General features: G+C 41.9%; 1 protein-coding gene across 4 annotated transcripts; it reads left to right on the top strand.

The window, feature by feature from the left end:
- Positions 1-1,918: 1,918 nt before the first annotated feature.
- On the top strand, positions 1,919-26,104 carry CASS4 (Cas scaffold protein family member 4). Of its 4 annotated transcripts, none has more exons than XM_074888462.1 (7): positions 1,919-2,321; positions 14,819-15,247; positions 18,427-18,531; positions 19,537-19,686; positions 21,510-22,835; positions 23,636-23,695; positions 24,411-26,104. In XM_074888462.1, the coding sequence occupies exons 1-7, from the start codon at positions 2,277-2,279 to the stop codon at positions 24,822-24,824; spliced, it is 2,529 nt and encodes an 842-aa protein (XP_074744563.1). In that variant the 5' UTR covers positions 1,919-2,276; the 3' UTR covers positions 24,825-26,104. The 4 variants fall into 4 exon arrangements, with proteins under 4 accessions (XP_074744563.1, XP_074744566.1, XP_074744565.1 ...); XM_074888464.1 differs by lacking the exon at positions 1,919-2,321 and adding an exon at positions 5,743-5,904; XM_074888465.1 differs by lacking the exon at positions 23,636-23,695 and having other exon boundaries at positions 1,920-2,321.
- Positions 26,105-26,429: the final 325 nt, after the last annotated feature.

The raw sequence follows: 26,429 nt of genomic DNA, 5'->3' as shown, positions 1-26,429 counted from the left end.
CTTAGAGAATTAAATTTAATTTTCTCTTAGAAGCTACTGCTATGCAAAACATTTCTTCGGCTTAGCAATCCTCTTCGCTTTGCCTCTGCCTCCCTTCAAGTTTCTAAAATTTTAGAAACGTAGGAGGCATGAGATGGCAGTTTTGGTGGAGGGATGAGGAGAACCAGAGCTTGGTGGGAGGGAAAAGGGAAGTCCTGACACACAGTTATTAATGCGTGCTGTACTCGCTCTGCTATTACAGCCAGCCTGCTAAATTGATAGCAGTGGCAATTTTTTTTTAGAGTGCCACAGTTTTTTCAATTCTGTTAAAGAAGCTGTCCATAAGTAACACATTTGCTACTGGTGTTTGGACTCTTGTATTTTTAAAACACTGTGTTTTATGTATTAAGCTACTGCTGTGGTTGATAAGTTCACAGTATGCTAGCTTTTGCCTCAAGCTTCCTTAATTCTGTGGTCTTTTAACTTGCAGTGTAGAAATAGTTTTATTCTCTTAACGCAAAAACATCCTGACGTTGGCACCTACCTTTCTTTTCACACTATATCATCTTGCTTGAGGCTGGAAGTTTGGGGGGGGTTCTGTTTAAGAAATAAGGGCTGGAAGAAACAACTCATCCTATTTAGGTAGATAATGCAACCCTGGAGTGAAATAGTTTAGTTTGGTACTACACCATCCCAGTGGTACTCTGGTAGTTGAAGGTGGTTGATTGGGGACAAGCAGGAGAGGAGGCAAGGCAGCTACACGGCATTCAGAGCAAGCAGGCGTGGAAGCACAGTAACGAGGGGCCAGAGCTGCATCTTGAAGAACAGGGTTGTGCACACACGTAGCATCCTGTTAGATCTGTGTTTGACTGAAGGGGAATACATCTTTTCACCGTGCAAGTTGAAGTACCTAAGTAAACATTTTCCATGTGATCATGCTTACTGCTACAGTCAGAGAAGCTTCACACCTAGAAGCTGTATTTGATCAATTAAAATTCCTGTGTAGCTGCCTGCTCTTCTCAAGTTTTGCAGTCTGTACCTCTCGGTAGCTACACCCCAGCAAGCTGCTCTGCTCAGAGAAGCACGGTCATACTCAGGATTTACCACCTTACGAAAGTCCATCACCTGTCTAGAGTCCATTGTATCCATCTGGCATGCCTGGCCTCGGAAGAAGCTGTCACAGAAACATGGCAAGGTGATGCCACAGCTAACACGTTAGGCCAACGAGCCATGCTGACGTGAAAGCAAAGCAACTTTGGAGACATCATAATTACAGTTTTGTATCTTTCAGCCTTCAGCATTCCTGCTGAACTTGGCAGTCAGTAACTAGCACATGACTAGGGAAAGTCTTTCCTAAAAGGCCACTTGTGGAATTATTTGCTTATTTGCCACCCATTGAAACAGATTTCAAGCTTTCTACTTAAGAGGGGGTACTGGTCTGGGATAAATATTTCTCATTTCCTGGACACAGAAGCTGTGTTTCCGCCAGAGATGCCCCGTGAGACTGAATCCCAGGAAAAACTGAAGTATAGTAAAGGAAAAGTGGTTAAGATAATTGTAGTTCAGGTTAGGAAGTTCTCCGCGTGGCTGTAAGGGACCCTTCAAACACGCTGAGTACAACTGCTCTACTCACTGCACAGGATATTGCCGGACAGCCCACGCATCTCCTTGTGTACATGTTTAAGCCTTGGTGCAGCCAGGAGTCACCTTCCACACAGCATTCACCCCCAGGTATGGATGATAATACATCAGGTTTTCGCAAAGCCCCTTTTTAACAAAAAGTTATATTGGTGCCTTAAAAGTTGAGACTTTGAAAGGCATGAAAAATGTTGGCTTCGTAATCCTGAATGGATATGATTGTGGCAGTCTTATTTCTATCAAGCACTGTGCAGCCCCTTGTGGTACGTAGTATTCTTGTATTCGTTACATTTCTAAAAGAGGAAATACAGGAACATGTAGCAAAACAGAAGGGTGAGACTTCTGACTGCGGTTAATTGCGACAAGTTGGTGACAGAGAGATCAAGGAAAATTCCACTTGCAGACAGACTTTTTTCTCCTCACTTTCAGACACCAATAGGGTTTTTCAGTTTTTCATTCTGTCCTTTTTAATCTCACCTGTTGTCACAGAAATTATCTTTCATGAGAATCTTTTCTACAAACTCCTAAATGCTTTTCGGGTTAGAGCTGTCGATGTGCTTTCTTGAGACATAGTTCCTAACACACCGTGGCTGTGCAAAGCTGAAGTCTCTTCATCCTGCCATAATTATCTGTATTGCTCAAAGTGACGCTGCTGGAGAATGACAACAATGGATAAAAACATAAGAATCAACAGAACTGCCAAGGTATGTGTGGTTTTTTGAGTATAGCATATAAACAATTAAGAAAAAAAGTGTCCTAGCATAGGGTTTGATGTTTAAATTCAGCATGATGGTTTAAATTGGTGATGTTGCAAATGCTTGGTGTTCCCGTCTCGATGCTCATGTACCTAATGTCTCCCCGCGCTTTTTGTTGTGACAAAACTATTAGCTGGAAGAAATGTCCTCTTTGGGAGGACTCTGAATAAAGCAGGATCCCCAGATAGCCAATACCTGTGAATAAACACATTTGTGAAATAATAAATATATAATTTCAAGGTTCCACCCGTCTCACTGCTATCCTGTAGTAACATTACACATGGTTGTATTGTCAAAGACTTTCACTGACAGTCTAGGTGACCCGTTGCATGACAGATAATTTCCCTATGTTACATGTAAAACAGAAGAACTTTTGAAGTACTATATTTGTTTCTTTTGAAAGACTGGACCTAGTTTATAAGGTTTTTTACATTTATTTGTGTATTCATATTGCATCTAGTATAATTTTATATATATACATAGATAAAATAACCTGCTACAGCTATACAGGTTAGAGAATGCTGAAGTCTTGATTCAGAGTCAGTGCCTTGATTGTCCTACTGTCTGCAAGTCTAATAAGCAGTGTAATGGGATTATTATTTTCATCCTGGATTATGATCTCAGTGTTTACTGTAAATAAACTGCCTCCAGGAAATTTGATACAAAATATAGTGTGTGGGGGGGAACCTTAGTACAAGTTCCATGAGTCATTCTTTTGCACTCAAAATTTTCCATGGAGGCATATAAAGATAAGAGACTATTTTCATGTTCAGTCATCAGCAATTGATGCAAGACATTTTTAATTTCCATAAAGAGAAGATATTTTCTATTCCCAGGTATGATATTTTCAGTTTTGTTAAATGGGTTGCCAATGGCTAAGTAAATGTAATGGCAGCAAGCTGATTTCCTGTTCTGCTGTGAGATCTTTAGACACAGCCACAGCACCCAGACAAATTCAGCTCAGTAACAACTGAAAGTCAAATTTATTATATAAATTTATTACATACATTTGCATAATTTATGAACTGTTCATAAGGTTCCTACTACCCTAGCATTACTGTTTATTATAATAGTTGAGTGTTATACTATATATGCAAACAGTAAGGATGTGGTTTTTCTACTGTCTGGACTTCCTGAAGCACCATGTGCCAACCATCGGTAGCTTTACTGTGACAGGTAACGCTTTGCAGTTATCACTGTGCCCCAACTATTCCACCTTCACAAGGAAAACTGTTTCTGAAAATGAATTCAGAATATGAGCACAGCCTGAGAAAAGATGTTACTTCTTTCTTGTTGCATATACACCTGCGACACAGTCTGCACAGGAAACATTGCACCTCTTGGTGCAATTTAAAACACAGTTAGCATGACGGGCTGTGCTTGGGAAATAGTTCTCATACTGTTTGACAACATTTTCTGTGCTGTTGCCAAAGGAAAAATAGGAGCATTTTTTAAACAGACATTAAGTTGATCTGAAGTTTGTCTGTCCTTCCAAAATGCCCAGTTCATATATTCCCATCTTGTCCACAAACAAGTGCATGAAGAACAATGAGAGATTTGTTTCTGTAACCATCTCTGCACCCCAGGGATGTGTGCACCCACAGTCCCGTGGCTCTAGGCTGCCTGCTGTCACCCCCCAGTTGCCATCTCAAACACCTGGGAGCAAAAATAGGATTTGCCAGAGCTAATATATTGAGCAAGGAGTTACTTAAATAGCCAAGAGGAATTACTGGAGAGAACGATGAAGTTCTCATTTTCCTGGGCCTCAAACAATAAATTTGGGGCTATTCTCAGGGATGCAGTCAGGTGGAAGTGGACTAGATGCCCAGCTTTCCTGGGGAAATCTTAAAACTTTAGCTCTGTCATGGGCAAAAGACCCAGGGAATTTTCACCTCATTTAATTTATTGCCAGTTAACACAAACTTCTAATCAGGGATTTGGGTGATTGAGAAAGAATAAACCATAAACAATGAAGCAAGCACCTTTCTCCCCCTTCCTAGTCTCAACTTGTCTTATTTTTGTGCAGGGTACACTCAGTCCACCCCAGTACCTTCAAGGAGGTGATGATGGCACAGGAGGTTGGGGCTGGGGGAAAAGCTCTCTGGCTGCTGCTGCTGCTTCATGATTATTGCCCATTTTCTTCCACGTCTCTGTCCCTGCCCTGGCGTGGGACACCCAGGGTCTGCGAAGGGTGTCCCTACCCCGGCGTGGCAGGCATCCTGTCTGGGATTAATTTAAGAGAACATTTAATTGTATTTGAAAGTAGTTTTGTGGCTGCAAGTTGTGGCTTTGTTGCTTGTATTTCTGGATCATTTCAAATGCTGGTAGCACCTGAAAAATTCCAGGGTAGCAAGTGAATGGCTGATCTTTATCATCTGCGTGGAGTGTTCAAACTAGTAAAACTGCTGGTTGTAATATTAAAAAAAAAAAAAAAGAGAGAGAGAGAAAAAAACCCCGAAGGCATTCAAAGGAGCTGCTTGGTGCCAGGAGTTCTTTCCCATTTGAACAACTGCATTAGCTGCTTGTCTGCTCCTAGTCCCACCCCAGAGGTGTAGATTTTGTTGAGAAAGCATTTTCAATTCAGCATTTTATCTTCAAGATTGCTTTTCTAGTTACATGATTGTGGGTTTGGGAGTGAGTGTCTAATTTTGCCTTAAAGCTACCATGGAAAGAGGAAGGAAAAGACACTTGCCAGAGAAAAGGCAGTGTTGTACAGAGGCAAAACCAGCACAAGTTTGCAAACCCCAAGATATTCACAAGTACAAAGCGCTAAAACCTGTGCATTTGCTTAAGCATAACCTGGGCAGAGCTGTTGCTGAGTAAATAGCAACTACAAACAATTTTAAATAATGCTATTATTTAATAATAGTAAAGATTTTTTTTAAATAATCAAAGAAACAAAATCCTTCAGCTGAGTTAATGTTTAGCTTTCCTCCTCAGGTTTTCTGCCTCTGAAGCGAGATTATTTTGCAGGGATTACTACAACTACAAAGGAGATCTGTTTCTAGAGACCTGAACATGAAAATTTCAAAGAATAACAAACCACTTTTAAGTACAAAAAAAAAGGAGTAAAAAAATGGTGCCACAAAAGGTGGAAAATGCACTTCAAAATACAATCCTCGCTTTCTGGCTCTGCCCCACTGCCCTGCGTTTTCCTGTTAAGAAGAGGCAGTTGCAAAGCAGAACAGGCATTTCCCCGGGGGTGTCTGCAGGAGGGACATCTGTCTGTCCTCCACCAGGCCCTCATTAGCATCAGCAGCTGCAGGCCAATTGCACCCTGGAGATAATTTTGCTATGTAATTAGCTCCCTTCGTTCCCAATAGCTGCTCTGCTCTGGGGCTCCCAGTAAAGGGAGCAGGAGGTGGAAGGAGGCTGGGCGTTTGCTCTTCAGGCTTCTAGCCAGACTCTCCAGTGCTCCTGCCTCATCTGCTGATCTGGGCTTGGAGAGAAAGGGCTGGGGGAGATCACATCCTCCTCCTTAGGTGATGGAGTAACAGGGAAATACATAGGTGACAACAAAATGAAGGTCAATGTAAGTACTAGATCATCTTATTTCTGTTGCAGTTAATTTAATGGCTTTACCTACTCTGTGTGTAGAGGAAACGTATGTAGTGTAAAATCTGTATTTGCCAGGGTCCCTTTTCAGAGCATGCTGTTGATTTTATTTGTACATTATTAACAGAGCACATGGTCTTAATTTTAAAAATATAATCTGAGTTAAACTGAAAAAAATGCTCTATCAAGAACAGTAGCGTGGTTTTGTACTATGCATATTAGGCAATAATATGCTTTATTAAAAGAGTTAACCACAATTGACCCTGGCTGGCTGTTAGGATATCTCTTACCCCATATTTTCTTGGAAATAATGAGCTTAAATGATTAACACTTGAGCTGTACATTATCTCAAAAAAGATGATGTTTTTTGCACTAATTACTAGAAAACGGGTAATGGAAATGTTTCACAACTTGAGTCACTCTTTGATGAAGAAAACGTCAACTAATTTCAGTATGAGTCTGTGAAAGTCTGTGCGCTCTAGGATAATGATTGACCACGTCCTGGAGGTCTTTACAAAGAGAACTGAAGCTCAGAGGAGGAAAGGAGTGGTGGCAGTGTTCATTTTTAGGAAATACGGCTTTCCTCTGGGAGGAGGGGGGGAGTAAGTGGATGGATCAAATAAATTTTATAGTCATATGTTAATGTTTTTGCCCAGACTTCTGCGTACAGACACATAGCATTAGCTTGCTTTGTGCTAAGCAGAATTTCTTTGGCTGTGGCACGAATTGAATCTGTCAGCCTGGCGTTACAGCTGATGTCTGGCAGCTGGGACTCGGGGCCGGGTCTGCGTGGTCCCATGTCCCTGGATTGATGGCAGGGAAGGGGCAGCTGCTGCTCGGGAGTGGTGATGCTCGCTAGTGATCAGGGCAGGTGAAGCACCATCCGCTCCTCTTCCCAAAGGAATATTAAAATTTCAGATAAACGCAACTTGGTCCAAAAGAGCGGTCTTGAAAAAGAATTAGTGTTTTGGGACAGGTAACGGCAATTAGAGAGCTGGAGGGAAGCTTGGGAGTTGTGGCGTTGCTGCTGAACCAGAGCACACCTACCCCCAACCTCTGCGGTGCTGTCACCTTGCCACGTCCAGGGAATTCCAGAAGCTGGGCCACAGGTCCGATGGGATGCAGGGGCCACATCCTGCCATGCTTGTGCACCCAGGAGCAAGAATATACAGCAGTCACTGCAAGTGAACCAATCTGCTCCTGACAACCTGTCCTGGGAATTTCTTGCCTGTTCCCTGGGCAGGCAGGGGAAGGAGAGCAAGGACCCTGCTCTCCCGACTCTCTGTGAAGCATCTATTGCTTAGGAGGCAGAAGGAGAAAGCTTGTAGTCGCCGCAGCTTTCCACGTCTTTAAATCCATGTTTGGAAATAAGTGTTGTAGTAAAATACAGCAAAGATGCTAAAAGGTTTAGAAAAGCCAAAAAAGTAATTTGGTGTATATGGGGAAAAAAACTTTGGCTAGCAGGAGGAACCAAAACCCAGAAATACCTATTTTCTTTAAATATCAGGAAATGGTAGTTTATTTTTCCTTTAACTTGGGCCACACATGTGAAAATGCTATGGATGGGAGTGAAATCCTGATCACACTGAAAATAGTGGGAGTTTCTGCTGGTTTTAACACAGCTAGGATTTGATTAACCACATTTGTGGAGAAAAGTAACAGAACCAGCTTGTAATTCCCACCCCTACATCACTGCCTAATGTGGAGCTGCACAATTTCCATCTAAGTGGTTCTGCCTGGTTTTAAAACTGGTTGTTCTTTATGAAAAACTGATTTGACCATTCAGAGTTTAAAACCTGAATGATTAGCACCCAGTTCCACCTTACAAAAACCAATTAACACTTTGAATAGGCAATAAAAGCGAGTCCTGATATCCATTCCTTGTTGAAGCTTGTACAAAAAGATGTGAAATTTTTGTACAACCAGAACACTGATTTTCCAAAATATGCAGACAAAACAAAAAATACCATAGAAGGACCTTCTGCAAGTCACAGAAACGGTTGCACATAATGGGACGTGCAAGTCCCATGGCTAGAAGGAAGGCACATGCATGTAGATGAAGGATCCGAATATTTAAGATAGTCTTTCTTCTGTGTATGTTGACCATGTGAACTCTGTCTCTTGTTAACTGACTGAGCAAAACTTAAACTGGCTCAGCTTGGCCTGCTATTTAAAAGGGACTCCTCTGAGAAGCATTTTCCCAGCTAACGGGGCAACGGAGAATGTTTATTTCTTCAGCTTTGTTGGGAGGTGAAGAGATTAACTGGGAACAGTTCCGTAAACATGTCAGAGGGTGTCATTGATGCATGAGCATAACTTCAGCAAACACAGCCCACTGCATTTAGTAGTATCTTTTCCTTCTCCTCAAGTATTTTAAGGCCCATTTTCCTGCAGTAATAGTACTTACAGATATTTTTTAATGTGCAAAATGCAGCTGAAAAATATTTATCTTCATCCACAAAAACTCCCATGATTAAAACTACCTCTTTTTTTAGATAGTTTTTTTAAGAAGCAAATTTAAGACAGAAGATAAAAAATACTGGGTTTTTTATTTGAAATGCTGTGAAGTACTACAGTACCTCTGTATCATGTGAAATAGTATGTAGTAGTGAATTGACATTTCCAAATACAAACTTGAGTGGGAAGGGAGGGTAGAGAAATTATTTTGGCAGGCTTGGAGGCAAGATGCTCAAATTATCACTTGATAACATGAAGGATTTTTCTAGCAACATTTCCATATATTTTATAAGGATGGGTTTTTTTCCTGTTGCATAGTACTATAGGCTGAGGATAAGCACTGGGATAGGAGAGGGATCAGGAGATCTTAGTAATAGTGGGGGGTTTTTTGCCTTAGATATTTATTGTGTATATAGAGCACAGATGTCAGTCTGAGTACTGCCGTTTTGAGGTTATAGAATTTTATATTATAGAATTGTACAATTTTATGTAATTATCAGCTTTACTGACTCTTAATTAAAATTTTCCCTCTCTTCGTTAATAAACATGAGTTAACAGCTTTCATTCCAAAGACTCCCAAGGGCTGTTAGGCTTTATGGTGGGAGCGTTGCTGGATAAAGATATGAAAACAATAAAGATGTAAAAAGTCTGATTTGTAGGGAGAGTTACTATCTTAACATCTGATCTACAATCCAATAAAAGGAGACATACTTCCAGCTACACATAAACTTGTCTTCAAACCTAAGTTAACTGAACCTGTGTTACCAGAGGTTTTGTGCTGTAAATCTATTCAGTATGGTTGGCTCAATATATGTGAGTAACTTGCATTGCTGTAACGAGGTCAGGGACTCAAGGTATGGGGAAGAACAGTGTCTCAGGAAGAGGCTGCAGAGGGTGCAACCTCTGTTTTCTAGGTCTGTGCTCTGTCATCGTCTTGGTAAAATCTGCTCAGTGAGAGACAAGCAACAGTGCTGTCTGATGAGGTGCTTTCTCATGGGGCTATGAACTGGCTTTTAAGATGTTCTTTGTCTTAGATTTTTTTTTTTTTCAGGGCTGCTGATGGGGAAGGAGCAACAAATGTCAAAGAAGGAAAAACACTTTGATCTCATCTGTGTTGCTTTAGTACTTATTACATGTTGGTTATTGTAAGGACACATTAACAAGATCACATAAAATAACAAAGAACTGTACACAGCTGGCCCTAGATGGCATTTTGTGGATGATAGTGTTAGACAGCCAGTTTCCGCTTCTCTGGTAATAAAGAAAAAATGCAGATCCCATTAGCCCCAAAGCACAGCTTCCTCCTAGCTAAGCATCCCATAAGGTCTCTGTGATCCTGGGAATGCAGTATTTGTTTATAGCTAATGGCAGGTCAGAGCTCCTTCTGCTTACATGATAGAAAGGGGCTGCCACAGTGATTCTTTACGTATGTCCTAGAAAGTGTAGATAGGGCCCAATTTCTGACAAATGGCCCCACGTTAGATGAGCCAGAGCCTGTACTACAAATAACCTCACTCCATGTAACTGGAGAGAGACTTGGTAGACCTTAGCTATCTGTGCTGTTGGATCAGGCGCTCACCTGCCATAAACCTGCAACTTTTGTCTATAAAATTGTTCCTACTGTTATTGGGATCACAATCATTTGGCTGGGATGAGTTCTCTTAAAAGTGTCTCAGAAAAAGAGATTTCTTTGGAAAGCAAATTGGAAGAGATTTGATATCCAGTGGCTTCTCAGTAATTCTGTTTTTTAACATGAGCAGATGGAGCCCGTAGGATGCTGAGCTGTGGAGCTGGCTATGGGCTGGATGCCAGTAAGGAACAGGGCACAGACGGGAGAGTGGCGGTTCCTTACCCAACCTCACAGTGCTCTGGTTTACTCAGCATGGCCCATACCCTCCTCATACAAGTATTGCTAGGGGTTTAATTTCAGTGGAACGTGGATATAACTCATCTAGCTTTCATAACTGACCCAGCTCAGTGGCTCCAGCAGGTTTTTTCAAGCGCTGTGGGGTTCGGTATCACCTCAAACTCCACTACAAAATCAGCTACCCTATAGCAAGTTCTTTGCTGCCAGAACTACAGCACTTCCCAGTACCAAAGCTAGCTAGTTCAACGCTTGCTTGTATGTATATCCTATAAAATAGCTAAACACATCAGCACATGCTATGCTTAAGAGTTCGTTACTGTTTGTTTTACCAGTATTAGGCTGATCTTCAACATCTGCGTCAGCATCCTGGGCTAATACTTGTTGAATCCACAGCTGGGACTCCTAACAATTAATGAAGCTTATATGAACAGTATTGCCTACATTCCTGTGGTAATAACACTGTAAAAAGAAATGCTTCAGTCTCTTCCACACCAGCCCTGGTGCAGCCAGGTCCTGAGAGACTGGGTGAGCAACCAGAATGCTTGGAAAGGAAACAAGAAATAAAGGGGACACTAGTCCTGTAAATAGAGGAGGAAAGGAGAACACAGAGTAAAATCTAAAGGCAGACCTGTTTGACCTTTTGTTTTTACACCTTGTGAAAATATTCCTTCTCTGTTTTTGTGGAGATAAGAATTGAGCAGAAATCAGTTACTTCAGTGGTGTGGTGCTGCTTGTATTGGTTTTTTTCAATGTATTGCTGTGGCTTTCTACCAGACTGTGGGAACTGCAAATACACAGAAGAGTCTGTTCAGGGAAGGTGTTGGTAGGGATGTCTTGTTTTGTCTTGGTGGTTTGGATATATTTTTTTTTTCCCCATCCTCATACTGCACTGCAACAAGAGGCTGTCCTTGAAAGTTTTCCCTGGGACCTTCCTGTAGTTTGCTTGCTAGTTACAAATTACTAATATACTCTGTGTTACACATGTTTCTACCTTTTATAAATTCCTTCAGAGACAAGTTCCAAGTCAAAAGGATGAGAAATCTTAATTAAAATACCTTCCTAAGTTTCTATATCCTTTTTAAAATGCATTAAGAAGTGTTACCAAGGGCTGCTAGCCATCTAGATCACTAATGCCTTTCACTGTCACCTGGAATTGTATCTGTACCAGTGGCTGGTCTATTATGTCAGTGATGGGCTGGAACTCTTGAAAGAAAATATTGAAAAATTTGAATTATGTTGCTGTGCACTTATGCAATACTGGAACCGAGTGGATGGAAAAGATTTGCTCTCCAACCCCATAGCATTGGCTGTGTGTCCTGAAACTTGAAATTTAATTTAGCACTGCCTTACATGGAAGAACCTTTTCTTTTTTCTTTTTTTCCCTCTCCTGTTTGAGAGCTCTGCTGACTTGCAGAGTCTGACAACCTTCCAATTCATTCATGTTCTATAGTCTGGAGGTTGGGGCCTGTCTCCATCACTTCTCTATTTAAGGTCTTAAATTTTTAAATTCCAGCCCTGTGGATGGGATATTGGATGATCTATGAACAGATTTGTTCTAGCTAGGTCAGGTTTTCAAGTGTCCTATGATTTTTATTTTTTTTTTTCTTTTTTAATCCTCTGCTTGGCTTGCAACTGAGATGATTTCAGAGGTTCCTGGGTATTCATATCACCTATAGATGTGAGCCCACATGCCCTAATTTGAGCTCCATAATTCGGGGACCACCTTTCAAAATTTGAACCACAGTGTTCTGCTTTGAATTGGTATCTCTCTGTGGGCTACTGGCCCTTGGATGTTTGCACAGCTTTTTTGGCAAAACCAAAGGAATGTGTGCTGCAATTCAAGCAAAGAGACCCCTCAGTTGTAAAGGTTTGGGACTTCCATGGTAAGAGTTTAAATTTTAACTTTTTATTCAGTGTGGGTGCCCCTGAATATACACATCTGACTTTGTCAAATTAAATGTTGGTCAGCTGAGTTTTGACAGCCTTTCTGTGGAATAGCTTGGCTGTTGAAGGAGCTTAGACCTCCCTGTTGCTTTCTCTGACTTGGCTGTTCTCTCGCTTCACTTGTTTTGCAGCAAAGCAGACCTAGCAATGTCTAGGCAAAGAGATGAGAGAATAGTTGGAATTATTTCTCCTGCAAATACCTGCTGCAGTCATGTTTGAATGTTGTGAATAGGAAGAGTATCTCCTCACTCTGCATAACTTAGTTTGTACCCTACAGTTAGGATTTGTAGAAATCCTCACTGATGTGTACAGGCCAAATTCTAACCTAGTGAAAATCAGTGTATTTACTCCAAAACAAATGAGATTTAAAAATAGATTTGTGTAGTTTCATACATGGGTTGATTAAAAAATTAGGCCCAACAATGTGTCTAGTTTCCCCAAGAAAGACTTAGCTGGGGGAATGTTGACATTTCGATGCCTTTTAAAACCACACAGTGAACCAAATTTTCCTCTTACTCGTGTTGGTGCGACTAGGAAGGACAGTCTTGTCTAATGCACTAGACAGGGGCTCAGTTCCTGAGTTCAAGCTTCCTGGCTCTGCCACTGATTTCCTGAGTGTGCGTGGATAAGGCTCTTCACATTTCAGTTGCCTGTTTGCAAAAGGGGGAGTGTTCCTCTGCCCATCCTCTTCAGGTCTGAAGAAGAGGGTCTGTCCTTCAGTGTGTCTGTACAGCATCTGGCAACATGGGATCAAATGTTAAGCCAGATCTAGAAGTGTTGCTGATGAATAATAGGAAAATTAGGGTTTCCTCTACTTTTTTTTTTTTAAAATTGCAACACATGTGAAGCCCAAGCCCACCCCAGGCTGTACTCTGTGGTGGGATTCCTGGAGGCCTGACTTCAACACAGGTGGCTCAGAGCATTTGGCATTGTCCAAATAGAAAGCGAACTCCCACGTTCAAGGCAAGAAGGGCAAGAAGACTGTTTTAACCAGACTAGGACATGAGGTAAATGGGACTGTTGTCCATCTCTGGCAGCTGCTGATGGACAAGCCAGTGTATCATAAAAAGGCCATTGTTCGTGGCCACCCTAACAACAGGCCATTTTCATCAGCTGAGTTGACAAATTGGTTTTCTTCTGCTGCAACTTCAAGCCAGCTGTTGCTTTACAGCAAATGCCTTGGACAGAAATACAAGGCATCATGTTTCCTATTTGGGTACTATCTCTTTGGACATTACTTGCACTTTCTGATAAGAAACTACTACTGAAACAGAGTCAGTGTCCCACTGACTGGGAAGCAGTCAGTCTTATTTTAAAGCTGAAAGCAAATGGTATCTTGTACTGAAAAATACTATGACCACAGCTCTCTACCTTTTGCAGAAATGCCTCGGGTGAATAAAGCTACCTGCTGCTCCTACTTTTCATTCTTTTTAACTGTCATCTTGTAATGAGTAAGCAAATACCCAAAACGAATATGCAAAAAATGAAATGCGGTGACCTACACACGATTGCCAGAAATTTATAGACTTCAGCTGAGACAGGTAGGGTTGCCCTGTAGTGAAGAAGCTGGCAAATATGAATATTTGCTATCTCACAGATTTTCTGTGATCTTGGGAAAGTAGTTTGCTCTGTTCTTCCTTGGTTTTCTGTCAAAAAAAAAAAAAAATTACAATAAGAGCACTCCATGAAGATGCTGAAAGATATACTGGAGACAGAAGTATCCAGATACAGGTGATGGAGAGAAGAAACACAGACACTGTTTCAGGTATGCTTACCTGAAGATAAGCTCACAAATGCACAGACCTGCTATGAAGGCTTACCAGCCAGGGGAGCTATTTGTTTGGTGTCAATGTGTGCATAATCAGTTTTTTTCCTGAGCTAATGTGTCACATAGATCATTAGCCTGGGATTCTCCGAATCAGTAAGATCCAACTCTCCAGTCTGGGGTGGACATGGACACAGCTAGCTGGAGTCTGAGTCTTCACAAGTACTGCAGCCCACTGCTGCTCTTCAGCAGTATTTCTGCCGCTGGTGTTACACTGGACACTTACTAACTCCCTTATGTTACTGAGAGGTCTGTCTTTATAAGGCTCTGAGACAAGAAAATGTTTACAGGAAAATAAACAAGGTTGGGTGTTTGGTTTTTTTTCCAGTAAGAAATAATTAGCCTTTTTCATGTACATTTGAAGTTCTCTGATAAATTGGGTAGCAGGCGGGAAGACATGAGTTTGATTTTTTTGGATGGTTGATGCATTTTCTTTGCAGCTTCTGACAAAGAATTCACAGAATGCCAATGGGAAAAACACCTATTTTTCATATAGTGATGTTCATAAGTAATAAGTCTAAGTAATGAATGTTAGTAGCGCTCTTCAAGAGCCTTGGGGGGAGAAGGTGGTGAAGAAATACATTGTAGTACTGTTATTATCTGTTTCTTTACCGCACTGAACATAGCAGAGACAGGCTACAAACATTTAACTCTCTGAAACCGATGCTCTGAGAAATGTTTGAGAACAGGTGTACTTGAATTAAATTGAAATTACGGTGGAGATAAACACCAAACTGGAAACCAGTTACCACTTTCGTTTGTGTAACAGTGCAACACCGGTGTTTTTCCTCTCTGCAGAATACCTTGGCAAAGGCACTGTACGACAACAAAGCGGAGTGCTCAGATGAGCTGGCCTTCCGCAAAGGAGACATCCTGACGGTTCTGGACCAAAACGTCATTGGCAGTGAGGGCTGGTGGAAATGCTCCCTCCACGGCAGGCAGGGCCTGGCCCCCGCTAACCGCCTCCAGCTCCTCACCGCCTCTCAGGCTGTCCTGCTGCCTCCTTCCACCCGGGGTGACTCCACAGAATCGCCAGTGGCCCAACAAAACATCTACCAGGTTCCTTCTGTCCCCAAGTCTACTGTCTTGTCGTCTACCTATGAGAAGATGGAGGGGTGGGTTAAATCTCCAGGCAGGGTCTCTACCCTGTCTGCCCAAGGAGTATATCAGGTACCAGCCTTGGCTGCACAGCTGCTCAGTGAAAGGACCCAAAGCTCAACAAACCAGGTAAGAATATAAGCAGCTGTAAAAGTAACAAATTTTGTTATTAAAACAATCATTGGAAGTGAGAAAATAATAAAGGCTATTGGCCTGAGCGTTTCAGTGGAATTTGCAGCAAAGCCATTCAAATAAATGGTGTTTAGGAAACTCCCATCAATTCTACTACAGTTTATAGCATGTGAGAAATGCTGCTCTGGGCAACAGATGAGTCTCTATATTCTGTAGTCCCTCACTTCTTTTGACAGTTTATAGCAGCTGTAAAATAGGGCAGGAAGTAAAGAATACACCATTTGTTTAGAAGAATCTAGAAATTATTTACAAACCTACCCTAAAGTTAAAATAAGACACAGAATTTTCTCCTCTGATGGTCTACAGCATGTGTCTATCCAGAGTCCTCTGGGCACATGTGGGGTCTTTGCACCCGTCTGCACAGGAAGATGGTTTGTAATTAAAAAAAAAAACACCACCACATAAACACCCTTTGTTGTGTGATTGCTGCCTTTGGTTTAGTTTCTACTATTTCCAGCACCTCAACAAGCTCAGAGTGCTGCTGCCTCTCTCTTCTGCTACTCAAGGTTGTCACTGCACTTGCACAAAGTAGCAGCACATACTGTAGACATGCTGGAGGGCACAGGACTTGGATGGGTGGCCTGAATCAATTTCTCTCCCAGCCTGTTTTTGCTGCTGCTGAGACAGTGACCAGGGTATAAGGGATGAGAGCAGCCACCAGTTCCCCCAGTTACTGAGGGGAGTTGTAAACCAAGATTGCCAAGGGTTTTATTGCAGCTGCCTGGCCTGGCCTCTTCTTTCTCCCCACTCCTTGCATTGGGCGTTCAAATGGACCATGTACGTGGAACATCTAATTTGACTAAATGTTGCATCAAGTGTCTTAACATCAGAAACCTTGTGCTTTCTTCAGCATAAAATAAATGAGGAATCTTTTATAATAAAAGGTAAATAGATCAGATGGAGAGGGAGTTCAGGTACAAGTTGTTGTTCAGTCCCGTGAGCTCTTCAGCCCTGGGTGGCTCTTTATTCCGTGAATGAAAATCATGTTAGAAATGTTAATTGGAAAAGGAAAGAAATTCAGCCCTGAACGATATAGCCTTTAGGCTGATTTAATGGCCGTTTGATTTATGGGGCTCAGTTGGCCACCTTTCCTTTCACTGTGTTGAAAGGCAAGCTACGGAAACTGAGGTGCTGGTTCCTTCTGTGTGGCAAACGGGTGTTGGAAAACAGACAAACTTGGTCCACCTCTGGTGACTGAATTTTCAGTGCTGCAGCTGCACATTCAGCCTTTGTGTACAGTTAGCATAACTGCAAGCTCAAACTGAGTAATAGCTACAAAAGACCCTTTTGCACTTGTTGTGATCTGATTTCTCCACATTCCTAACCCTAAAGGTGGCATTTGCAAATTGAATGAGATTGATACAAATTTTCCATGCTGTGCCAGCAAATCAGGCTGATGATGTCATCTGTTATTCTTTATGTGAATGAATGGCTCAACAGAAGAGCTCCTTGGCTATTTCTGTCTCTGTTATTTCATGAGTTTATATACTTAAGCCTTGTTTACTCTAACAGAGAAAGGGGGAAGAAGGAAAAAAAAAAAAAAAAAAGTCCTAGCCTGCTTCTATTATTTAAAAGTTCAGATTTGCCTGAGCTGCCTCGTGCACAACATCACAGCTGTTGCTGCACCAGCTGTACCACGGTGGTCACAACCCGTAGGCAGATGCACAGGGAGGCTCAGGGGGAACAGCCTGTGCGAGTGCAGGATGAACCGCAGCGCTCCGGACCGCCCTGTGTAGATCCTATGGGACAACTGGCGAAGATCCTGGCATACTCAGCTGTCCTCTGAGCAGCTGGGTAAAGCCACTGTAAGTCTTTGAGGGAGCTGATTGAAAGCAATAAAACAAAACAAAATCCTGCAAAACCTGTGTGCTTTCACCCCATAGAAAAGCCTCCTCACTTCTGCCTAATACACAGGGCACCTTCTTGCTTTACTGTGACTGAAAGTACTTTAAAAAACAGTAAGGTATGATGTTCAGTGACTCTACTTTTTGCTGTATACTGAGTAAGATTTGTCCATCTGAAAACAGACCTGGGCTAAGGATGGCTTTCTTGATACCACTTACTTTTTACTCTTTCTGCTCAGGAAAGTCCCTTCTTTTCTGCCTCCGTTACAAGCAAGATAGCTCATATCGCAGAGTAGTGAGGGGATTGGTGTCTACTCCTCATTCCCTTTCTTCAGATGAGAGCTAAAATCTTTCACAAAGACAAAGCAAGCAGTGTAAAGCAGGAGTCTTGTTCCTCTACCATATTTCCCCTAAATTCAGTCACTACAACACTCACACTATCTCCAGTTCTAAGTAATTTACTGTAATACAGTGGTGTTTCTGTGGGCCAGTAGTTTACAATACTCCATTTATAAACCAGCTGCAGAGAGACAGGCTAAACCCATGCTAAATGAACAAAACTCCATGGTTTTGGGGTTGATTTTTTTAAAAAAGTTCTCTCCCAACATTCATATTTTGGCATCTTAATTGTCCCACACATCTGGTCATAGCTCTTAAAATTATGTTTTAAGCAAACAGGAGAATTAGTCTGTAATTGACCTAAATAATGTAACTCCCATGTTGGTCTTCTCTGTTTACAGAGCAGGACAGGACATCAGGGTAATTATGTTTATTCCTACCAAATAAGTCAGTACAGAATAATACCATAGCTACAGAATAACGTACCTTAGCCTGTACCTTTTTGCTGCTCTTACTCCCACTAAATATGGCTCTGTGAGACTGGAGAAGTAGAAATTCCCCCACCTTCATTTTTTAGTGGTTCTGCTTTTGGGTAGTCTAAAGATTTAAGTGATAACTGAAGCTGGATTTTCTCCAAATCTTTTCCCTCCCTTGGTTAGTAAGGCGAATCATCTTTGATTTGTATGTGCCAATTCTTATCTTATCTGAAATAAAGCAGAAACGCAGGCAAAGGAGAATTATAGGGAAAAAGTACCATGCCTTCTTGTAAGGTTAGTTCTGGTCTCTCACCATCAGTGAAAAGCTGAAAGGTTTTTAATCACTTGAAAGTGATTACTCCAGTGGTGACCTATTCAACTAATTGAGTTTTCAAAGATGTCCTGAGCTTACTGCTCACTGCACGTTTCTCATTATTGGTTTTTCTCCCCCTCTAAGTACCTGCTTACTCTCCCAAGAGCATGCCGAGCTTCAGTCCCAAATATCAGGAGCGAGGTGTATGATGTCCCTTCCACACAGCGCCGGGAGTCCTTGCTCACACAGGTGAGTCCTGCCATGGTCCCCCCTCTGCAGCCAGGACCCTGTAGGACCTTAAAATAGACTTTAAGGTAAATTCTATTGTTTCCCTCTTTGATTTTTGTAAAACTTGGCAGAAAATCATATATTTTTAGGGAAGTTCAAAACCTAAAGCACTTCTCTTTTGAATTTTTTAGACATTTAGAGAAGCATGTCTAAAATTTGGTACGTTTCTAATAAACACTTTCAGTTTTACCATTACTGACTTCCAGGGCACAGATGAATTCTCAGTATCAGAGTGTCAACCACTCTGCCTTGGTTTATCGATCAGGAAATGTGCTTTGTCTCTGTGTCATTCTATCAGGAAGGTTTCAAGATGTTTACAGAAGAGTCACTAATGCACGTACAAAAAGAAACTAAATGTCCTGGGCAACAAAAGGCAAGGGATTAGATCATGTAGCCATGATGCACTCAGGGTAAGGGCAACATGTTGACTGCATTTCCCGCTGAAGTGTCCTGTTGCACGATCTTGCTCTTGCTGCCCTGGGGAGAGCGAATGTCACCACGTTTCCTCTACGTCTCACTGCAGCCTGTGCAGGTCACCAGGATGGGACAGATGCCAGGCCCCAGCCCATCACCTAACACGTGAAGGTGTGTGTGGGACTGGAGCACGTCCACGGAGCCTCCCCGTGCACCTTATGCTCCCTGGCAGCACCTGACAGTGCATGGCTGAGCCCGCTCTAATTCATTTATTACCAAGTTATCCACAAGCGTCTTTGTGTTACCCACTTTGTCCAAGGGGGTGATCCCTGCTCAGACCAAAGCCAGGCGTGTAGATGCGGCTGCCTAGTGCCCCCCGTGCAGCGCTGCGGACAGGCGCTCCAGCAGCTCTCAGCAGGCTGTTTGACCCACGCTGTCCAAACTAGGAGCTACGCAGTCTGTGACCTGAAAGCCTTTGATTCCACCGAAGTCTTCAGTGGGGTCTAAAAAGGATTGAAGTCAACCTGTTTTTTTTTTTCCCCCTTTGACCAGAGTGGTGCCACTCCTCCCACTGCGCGAAAGGGCTCTGTGCTGGTCAGATCCCCCGAGTGTTTCCAGGAAGAGCAGAAGCAGCTTTACAACATCCCATCCAGCTCAGAAAAAGCGGGAGCTGTTATCCAGAAAGCCTCACCAGTGGGCAACGTAAGTAAGATTTGTTGAATACAAGAGAATAATCTCTCATTGCTATGATGTTGGGCATATGTGCTGAACCTCCCTCAAGGTGATCACGGGGATAAGACCAGCACATCTTCAGCGCAGTACTTTGTCCTTCATATTAAAGAGACAAATACGACCTGTCTCCTGGATAGTTAGGGTACCGACTAGGACTAGGGCTACCACTGCATTTGCATTTGCTTTTTAGACTGCAGGCAACAAGATCTCTTGCCTGAACTTCTTTTTATGACAGTGTGAAAAGCAAACTCAATACCCTACATTCTTGAATGACCCTTTGTAATATTTAAGCAGATAGAAACTAACTGTCCCCACTCCATCGAGCACTCTCCTGCTACCTTTCTGGGAGTGAAGCACACCTGGCTTTGGGGGGGTCAGGCTTCCCATCTCTTCCCCACTGTTTGACAAGTACCATCCTTGAAGAAGGGGTTGATCTGAAATTTCACAACAAAGAAAATGCCTTGATGGAAACTCTTTATTAGTTGAGTGCCAAATATTTCAGGTTTCCTGAATGGTTTTAGGATCCAAGAGAATTTTGACAGACTCCTTATCACACTGGCCCAGGACTGAGGTGCTGGATCTCAGGGCAGACCGTCCCAGCACAGGAAATCTGAGGCTTCCTGGTTTTGTGGATTTAAAGAGAAGTGCTGTAGGTTCACCGCTGCCCCACGACTGGAGCAGCCAGTCTTGCACAGAGCCTGTTCAGCAGTGACAATAAGACTGGTGCTACCCAGAACTGGGGTGCTGGCAGATGAGCAATTGCTGACTGAAGCTGGTATTCCCAACATCGTCATGCCTGTTAGTAACTGTACCAACCAGCTGCAACAGCCTGGGAACAGATTTCCTTTCAGAGACAGGGTTTATCGTTGCTTCCAAAATCAAATTTTCTTAGAATTCTTTGTTCATGGGCAGTTTAGAAAATTCTGGCTTTGGTCTGAAACACCCTTGTCTGGGCTCTCCTTCTCACACATATTTTTTGCAAATGGGGAAGCTGACCTGGCCGGTTCTTTCTAAAATTTTTGTTACACAGCAGTAACTTCAGTTGTTTCTTGTTGCTGCACACTCCTATAGTTCCTTGCACTCCCTCATGCTTGTGCTTCATGCTTGTAAGGCATCCAGATGCTGCAGACTCTCCTGAAGTGCCTATTGGTATTAGTCTGGATTTTCTTACACAAGAAGTGGTCCTGCCTTCACATTTTCCAGCTTAGACTTCAGCTGTACATACGCATATTTTTAAGACATTGGGCAAGACTTGCATCCATCTTAGCAAACCTGTATCAAGTTAAAATTTAAACTCATTGCAGTTATTTGAGAATAGTCTGTGGTGTCTGTTGGTGATTTATTTTTTTGTCAGGGTATGCATATGAATGGGGGTGGGGATAATGCAAAATCAAATGTTTTCTTATGCAGAGGCTAATAAAATCTTACCTCCTTCATTCTGTAAAATTGAGTGCTTAACATTGGCTACTAATAAACTGGCATTTCACTTTTCTTGTAGCCATTCCAGAAAATTATGAGTTTCCCACCCCAAAGGAGCCAGAGAGAGCCTACAGATCTCATTGGCTGGGGACATTGCTGTATGATTTAATCACCTGTGCTCAAAATATTTTAACCTTCATATGTGCAGCTTGTGCATTTTAGAAAGAAAATAAAAAATACAGGCTAGCCTTTTTGTGGTGCAGTTCCATTGACATTACTGGAGTTGCATATATTTACATGCTCTGAGAATTCAGTTTTATTTTTCCTTTCTTGTTTAAAGCCCCAGTTTATAAATCCTGTGTGCTCTGTTGCAGTTATATGATGTCCCTCCCAAAAGAGAAACTGATGTTTCAGAAAATGCATCTTGGAAAAAGTGCTGGGACCATTACAATACCTTGCCAAATCCTCGAAAGTCAGAATGGATTTATGATATTCCAGTATCACCCGAAAAAACAGGATTAAAACAAAACCCTTCTGGCCATTCCGTGGAGAACCAGGTGCTGTACGATATACCACCAGCCAGATACAAGGCGCTAACCACAAATACTGAAGCCAAAGTTGTAAATCCACAATTATATGATATTCCACCAACACAACGGAAATTAACATTTCCAGATATCCATCTTTATGATGTTCCATCGTCACGGGACATGCTCCTTTTGCCACAAAATGGTAGCTGTGATGTATCCCCTAGTCTCCTGACGCCAAAGACTGAGACTCAGATCTCTGAAGAGAATGTTTATGATATTCCAAAAGGTTTGCCCACCGCTGTGCAGTCCAAGAAAGAGATGGAAAAAGCCAGCGATATTTCTGGAGACCAAGCATACAGTGCTCCTCCAGAGCTCTCAAGATTAAAATTAGAACAAGACAGATTATCTGTTTCTAGTGTGGATAGCAGCACGCTCTCCACATCCTCAGACTCTTCTGCTGAGTCTTTTTCTTTGTCATCATCAGAAGAGCCTGTCAAAGAAATTAAACTGGACCTTGATGTAGCAATAGAGACACTGACTAGATTGCAGCACAGTGTATCCAGCTCAGTTGCAAGTTTAATGATCTTTGTGAGTAGTAAATGGAGATTACAAGAACACCTAGAGAAAAGCATTGAAGAAATCCGTAGAGCAGTTGATCATATAAAAGTATCACTGGGAGAATTCTTGGCCTTTGCTCAAGCCATAAAGGTAAATGCCTCTTACCTCACTGATAACAACCTTCAGACCAGAATTAAAAAACAGCTAGAAATCCTTATGAACTCATTCAAAATTTTAACAGAAACAAGAGAAGCTCTAAACAGCTGCAACTGGTCACTAGAGGCTTTGGTCCTCAGGAAACCTCAGAACAACCCAGATGATCTTGATCGCTTTGTTATGGTAGCCCGCACGATTCCGGATGATATCAAGAGGTTTGTATCCATCATAATTGCCAATGGAAAGCTTCTCTTCAAAAAGAATGAGAAGGAACAAGAACTGAAGCAATCAAAAGCGAATCCAGAACACAAAATGGCAAAACAAATCACAGTGCCAAGAAGAACAGAAATAGATTCACTTCAAAAAAATAGTCCTGATAAACACAACCAAACTCAGGTCTCTTCTGAAAAACCAAAAGAAAATGTCACTGAGGACTGTGATTATGTTCAGCTACAGGTCAGTATAACTGGATTTCACTATCTATATTCTTGATCATTTGCAGATGTTAAGCTGTTGGCACTATTTTACCTTTGCACTAGTGGCAAATTCCAGACTTCATGTGAATTCAGGATCTTGTTAGAGTGCTAGGTGGCACATGTAGAATGATCAGTAATTTTAAGTAATAAAAAGAACTGGCATTTGAGAATTTACCCAGCCAGCCAGCACTGAGAAAAAAACTTTAGCTTGCCCATTTAAATTCATTTGAGAGGCAGCTTTTAGCTGGTGGTTAGCAATTTGTTTCTTTTCTTTTGACTATTAGTTCTCTTCTTGCCAGTACTGTTTGTTTGACTCTGACACAACTATACAAGAAATGTTAACTTTCTAATATGAGGTGTATTGGAAAGCATGCTTTCATAGAAAATTTTCATTTAACAAATTAAACTCTTACTGTGAATTATCAAATCTGTTAGAATAATTTTGGATGTTTGTTAGAATCATTCTCCTTAGAATTACTGAAGGTCTACTAAGAATATAACTTTCTTGGTTTCACAAAGAAATGCTGGCTTGTCCTTAAAATTTAGAAAATGTTTTGTTTTGTTGATGTTGGTTTCAGTCTTAGATCTTGTAGGATCAGGCAATAAATTTTTAGTAGGAAAAAACCTACAGTTGCTTCTCATAAATGTACCATTGTTGTCTGTAACATGAAGGCTGCATGGCAAGGAGTTGTTTTCTCCTGAAATAAGAGAAAAACACATTTATATTTCAATATTTTATGTAAACCATTTCAACTTTGCTTTCATTTTGATTTGTAACAGGCACAGAAAATCATTTCAGGGAAAGAAGTAGCAAAGAAGAGTACAGATTCAAAACCAAAGGTATTTCTGATTTTGAAAACTATTACTTATGAGGACTTCTAGTCCCTGATTTCTGTGCTTGCTAAAATTCAAAATAATTTGCATTTGGACACACATATCTGTACATAGGGATCTATTTGTTCTCTCATAGTTCATTTTTGCAGAACTAGTTCTTAGAATTACTGCTGAAAACCTGTGCAAAACAATTATTTTCCTGAACCACTCTAGTTTAAAGTAGTACTATTTATTTGCTTGCCTTTGTGTGTCATGTGGGATAAGGCTGTGAGAGTTAGTATTTCAAAATATATTGTCAGGCAGTAGTATAAGGATTGACTCTTTTGTTATTGTAGTTTTAATCATTCATAATCCTCATGAAGTCAGCACTATTAAAGATCAAGTCTGAATGTTCTGTACTATCTGAAAGCTTGAAGTCCAGACTCTATAAAGGATTCATGTTTAGCTACAGCACTTTGCGTGCTATGCATTATTGAAATTGTGTTTAGTGACATTTGTTTAGGGAAAAAAAGCAATCAGGAGAAAATACCACTTTGAAGTCCATTATTTATGGAAAGAGAAATTATTGTAAAAGAATCATGGGCTGGGGCAATTTGGAGGCTATTAACTAACAAAACTCCCTGTAAGTGAAGAAACATGTGAAGAATAGAGGGTAGAGTAAATAAAGAGACAATCAGTGTGCCACCAACCTGAGTCTGATTTTTTTTTAACCTTTTTCCAGGTTTTGCCATCTGCAAAAAAGACTGTAATTCAAAGCAAGCAGGACTCTGCAAAGAAAATCACTCTCCCAGAACACTGTAAGCTGTGTTTCAGTGCACTTCACAAGGCAATTGGTGTATTTACTAATAGTCTGAGCAATAACCAGCCACCCGAAGTCTTCATATCCCACAGCAAATTGATCATTATGGTGGGACAAAAGTTAGTGGATTCCCTCTGCCAGGAAACTCAAGAAAGAGATGCTCGGAATGACATTCTCCACAGCAGCAGCCGGTTTTGCAGCCTCTTGAAGAATCTGGCTCTCGCCACAAAAAATGCTGCAATACAATATCCAAATGCAAATGCTATGAGGGAACTTCAGGATCAAACTGAGGAGCTGTCTAAGTACACACAGCAGTTTAGAGCAATGATGGAATGAAAGACACTTTGCTGTTTTTACAAATTCTCCATTGTTGCTCCTTTGGCACATGGCAGCCAAGGGGGGGCAGAAGCAGCTCAGTGACACCAACTTGCAGTCACCTCTAAGAACTGGGCAGTTCCCTGAGTGCTGGGGCACTTTTAGCAGGTGAAGATCCCCACAACAGCAGATGTGGAAGAGGATTTGTAGAATTAAATCAGTACTTTCTTCTCCATTGTTCAGATCCTGCCTGGAAATGTCATCTTAGTAGCTGGGCAGGAATGTTTGCTGTGTATTAGAGCAAAATTATTTTATTATCTGGCTGATTTCTTATTCTTTAATTTCTATAGAGGTCAGAGAAATATTTTTTTTTCTATTCAGGTATGTAAAGTTTCTCTTTAAATTTTGCTGCACAGTGTGCTGTAACTTATGATATCCCATCGTCAATTGTTTCCTGAGGACTTTACTCAACATTTGCAATTACCTTTTTTTTTTAAACAGCTGCAAAGCTAATTTTTTGTTTTAATTTAGAAATGTGATGAATGTATTATGAGACAAAATCTGGCAGGTACTACATGTAGCCTTAGATGTTAATGGGAAATGCTCCGGCTGGTACCTGAGCACAGAGGAAAACTGACTTGGAGGAGTCCTGGCTCTGAAAATCTGCGAGAAGCACACCTCGGTCATCCTCTGTCGCAGCCTGAAGCTGTTCAGAGCATTGCTCCAACTGAAACAGAATTTATTTTAGTCACTAAATACGCAGAGGCTTTGGACAAGCTCTTCCTACCAACTGGAAAGGTGACCTTATTTCTTGCTGGGCCCCCAGAGCACCAGCGCTGTGAGGCTGCTCAGGCCCTTACCGCCCTGGGTCTGGGTAGCTCGTTAACTTTATCCCCAGATTTGCTGGACCTGAAATACAACAAATGAAGGCCCTGTACAGGTGTATTGTTTGTACACCTGTGTTACTTGTATTTTTTCTAATTAATTTATTTTAAAGTTTTTATATGAAATTTCAAAGTCTAGCCTTTCTTGGCAGCGCTGTACCTGTGTCTTTGCCCTGAAAATGGACAATTAGGTTTGAGTAGTTACAGCTGACCTGCACTGCGCCAGTGCCCACGCGCCTGTGGCTGAGGAAAAACCACCTCCCTCATCTTCCTGTTTTATTTTTACTTTGGCAGTCACCATGTTTTATACCGTTATTTAAACGTCGATATTTGTAAATATTACTGTTTGCACAGTTAAATGCAGTAACTGCATTTCACGTTGGCTTTGTACGTTTTGTATTAAACTCACTCCTGGAACTACCGAGTGTTTGTCACTTGCCATCGCCCCCTCCCGCCTCAACAGCCCGGGGAAGGGCGAGAGGCGCCGCCTCAGCGGGAAGCAGCCCGCGGCCCAACCCGGGAGCGCCTCATTTGGCCATAAATCCCCCAAAGTGGGTGTCCTGGGGCGGGGTTTCCTCACAAAAAAGAAAAAAAAAGGGGAACCCTGCTCCGCTGCAGCGGGGCCGGGTGCAGGAGAGGCGGCGGCTCCTCCCGCCGCGCGCAGTGGTACGTTCCGCGCCCCTCCGGCACCGGCCAGATGGAGCCGCTCGCTGTAGCCACGCCCCCAGCCCGTTGGTTGCCA

Source organism: Strix uralensis, chromosome 18 (assembly GCF_047716275.1).
Source record: "Strix uralensis isolate ZFMK-TIS-50842 chromosome 18, bStrUra1, whole genome shotgun sequence".
NCBI classification, from domain to species: Eukaryota; Metazoa; Chordata; class Aves; order Strigiformes; family Strigidae; genus Strix; species Strix uralensis.
Note: the sequence above shows the minus strand (reverse complement) of the source record. Positions and strands in the feature narration are given on the sequence as shown.

Coding starts and splice junctions, on each gene's coding strand:
- CASS4 (XM_074888462.1), top strand. CDS start 2,277: ATGACAACAATGGATAAAAACATAAGAATCAACAGAACTGCCAAG. Junction 2,322..14,818: donor GAATCAACAGAACTGCCAAG/GTATGTGTGGTT, acceptor TCCTCTCTGCAG/AATACCTTGGCAAAGGCACT. Junction 23,696..24,410: donor GTACAGATTCAAAACCAAAG/GTATTTCTGATT, acceptor ACCTTTTTCCAG/GTTTTGCCATCTGCAAAAAA.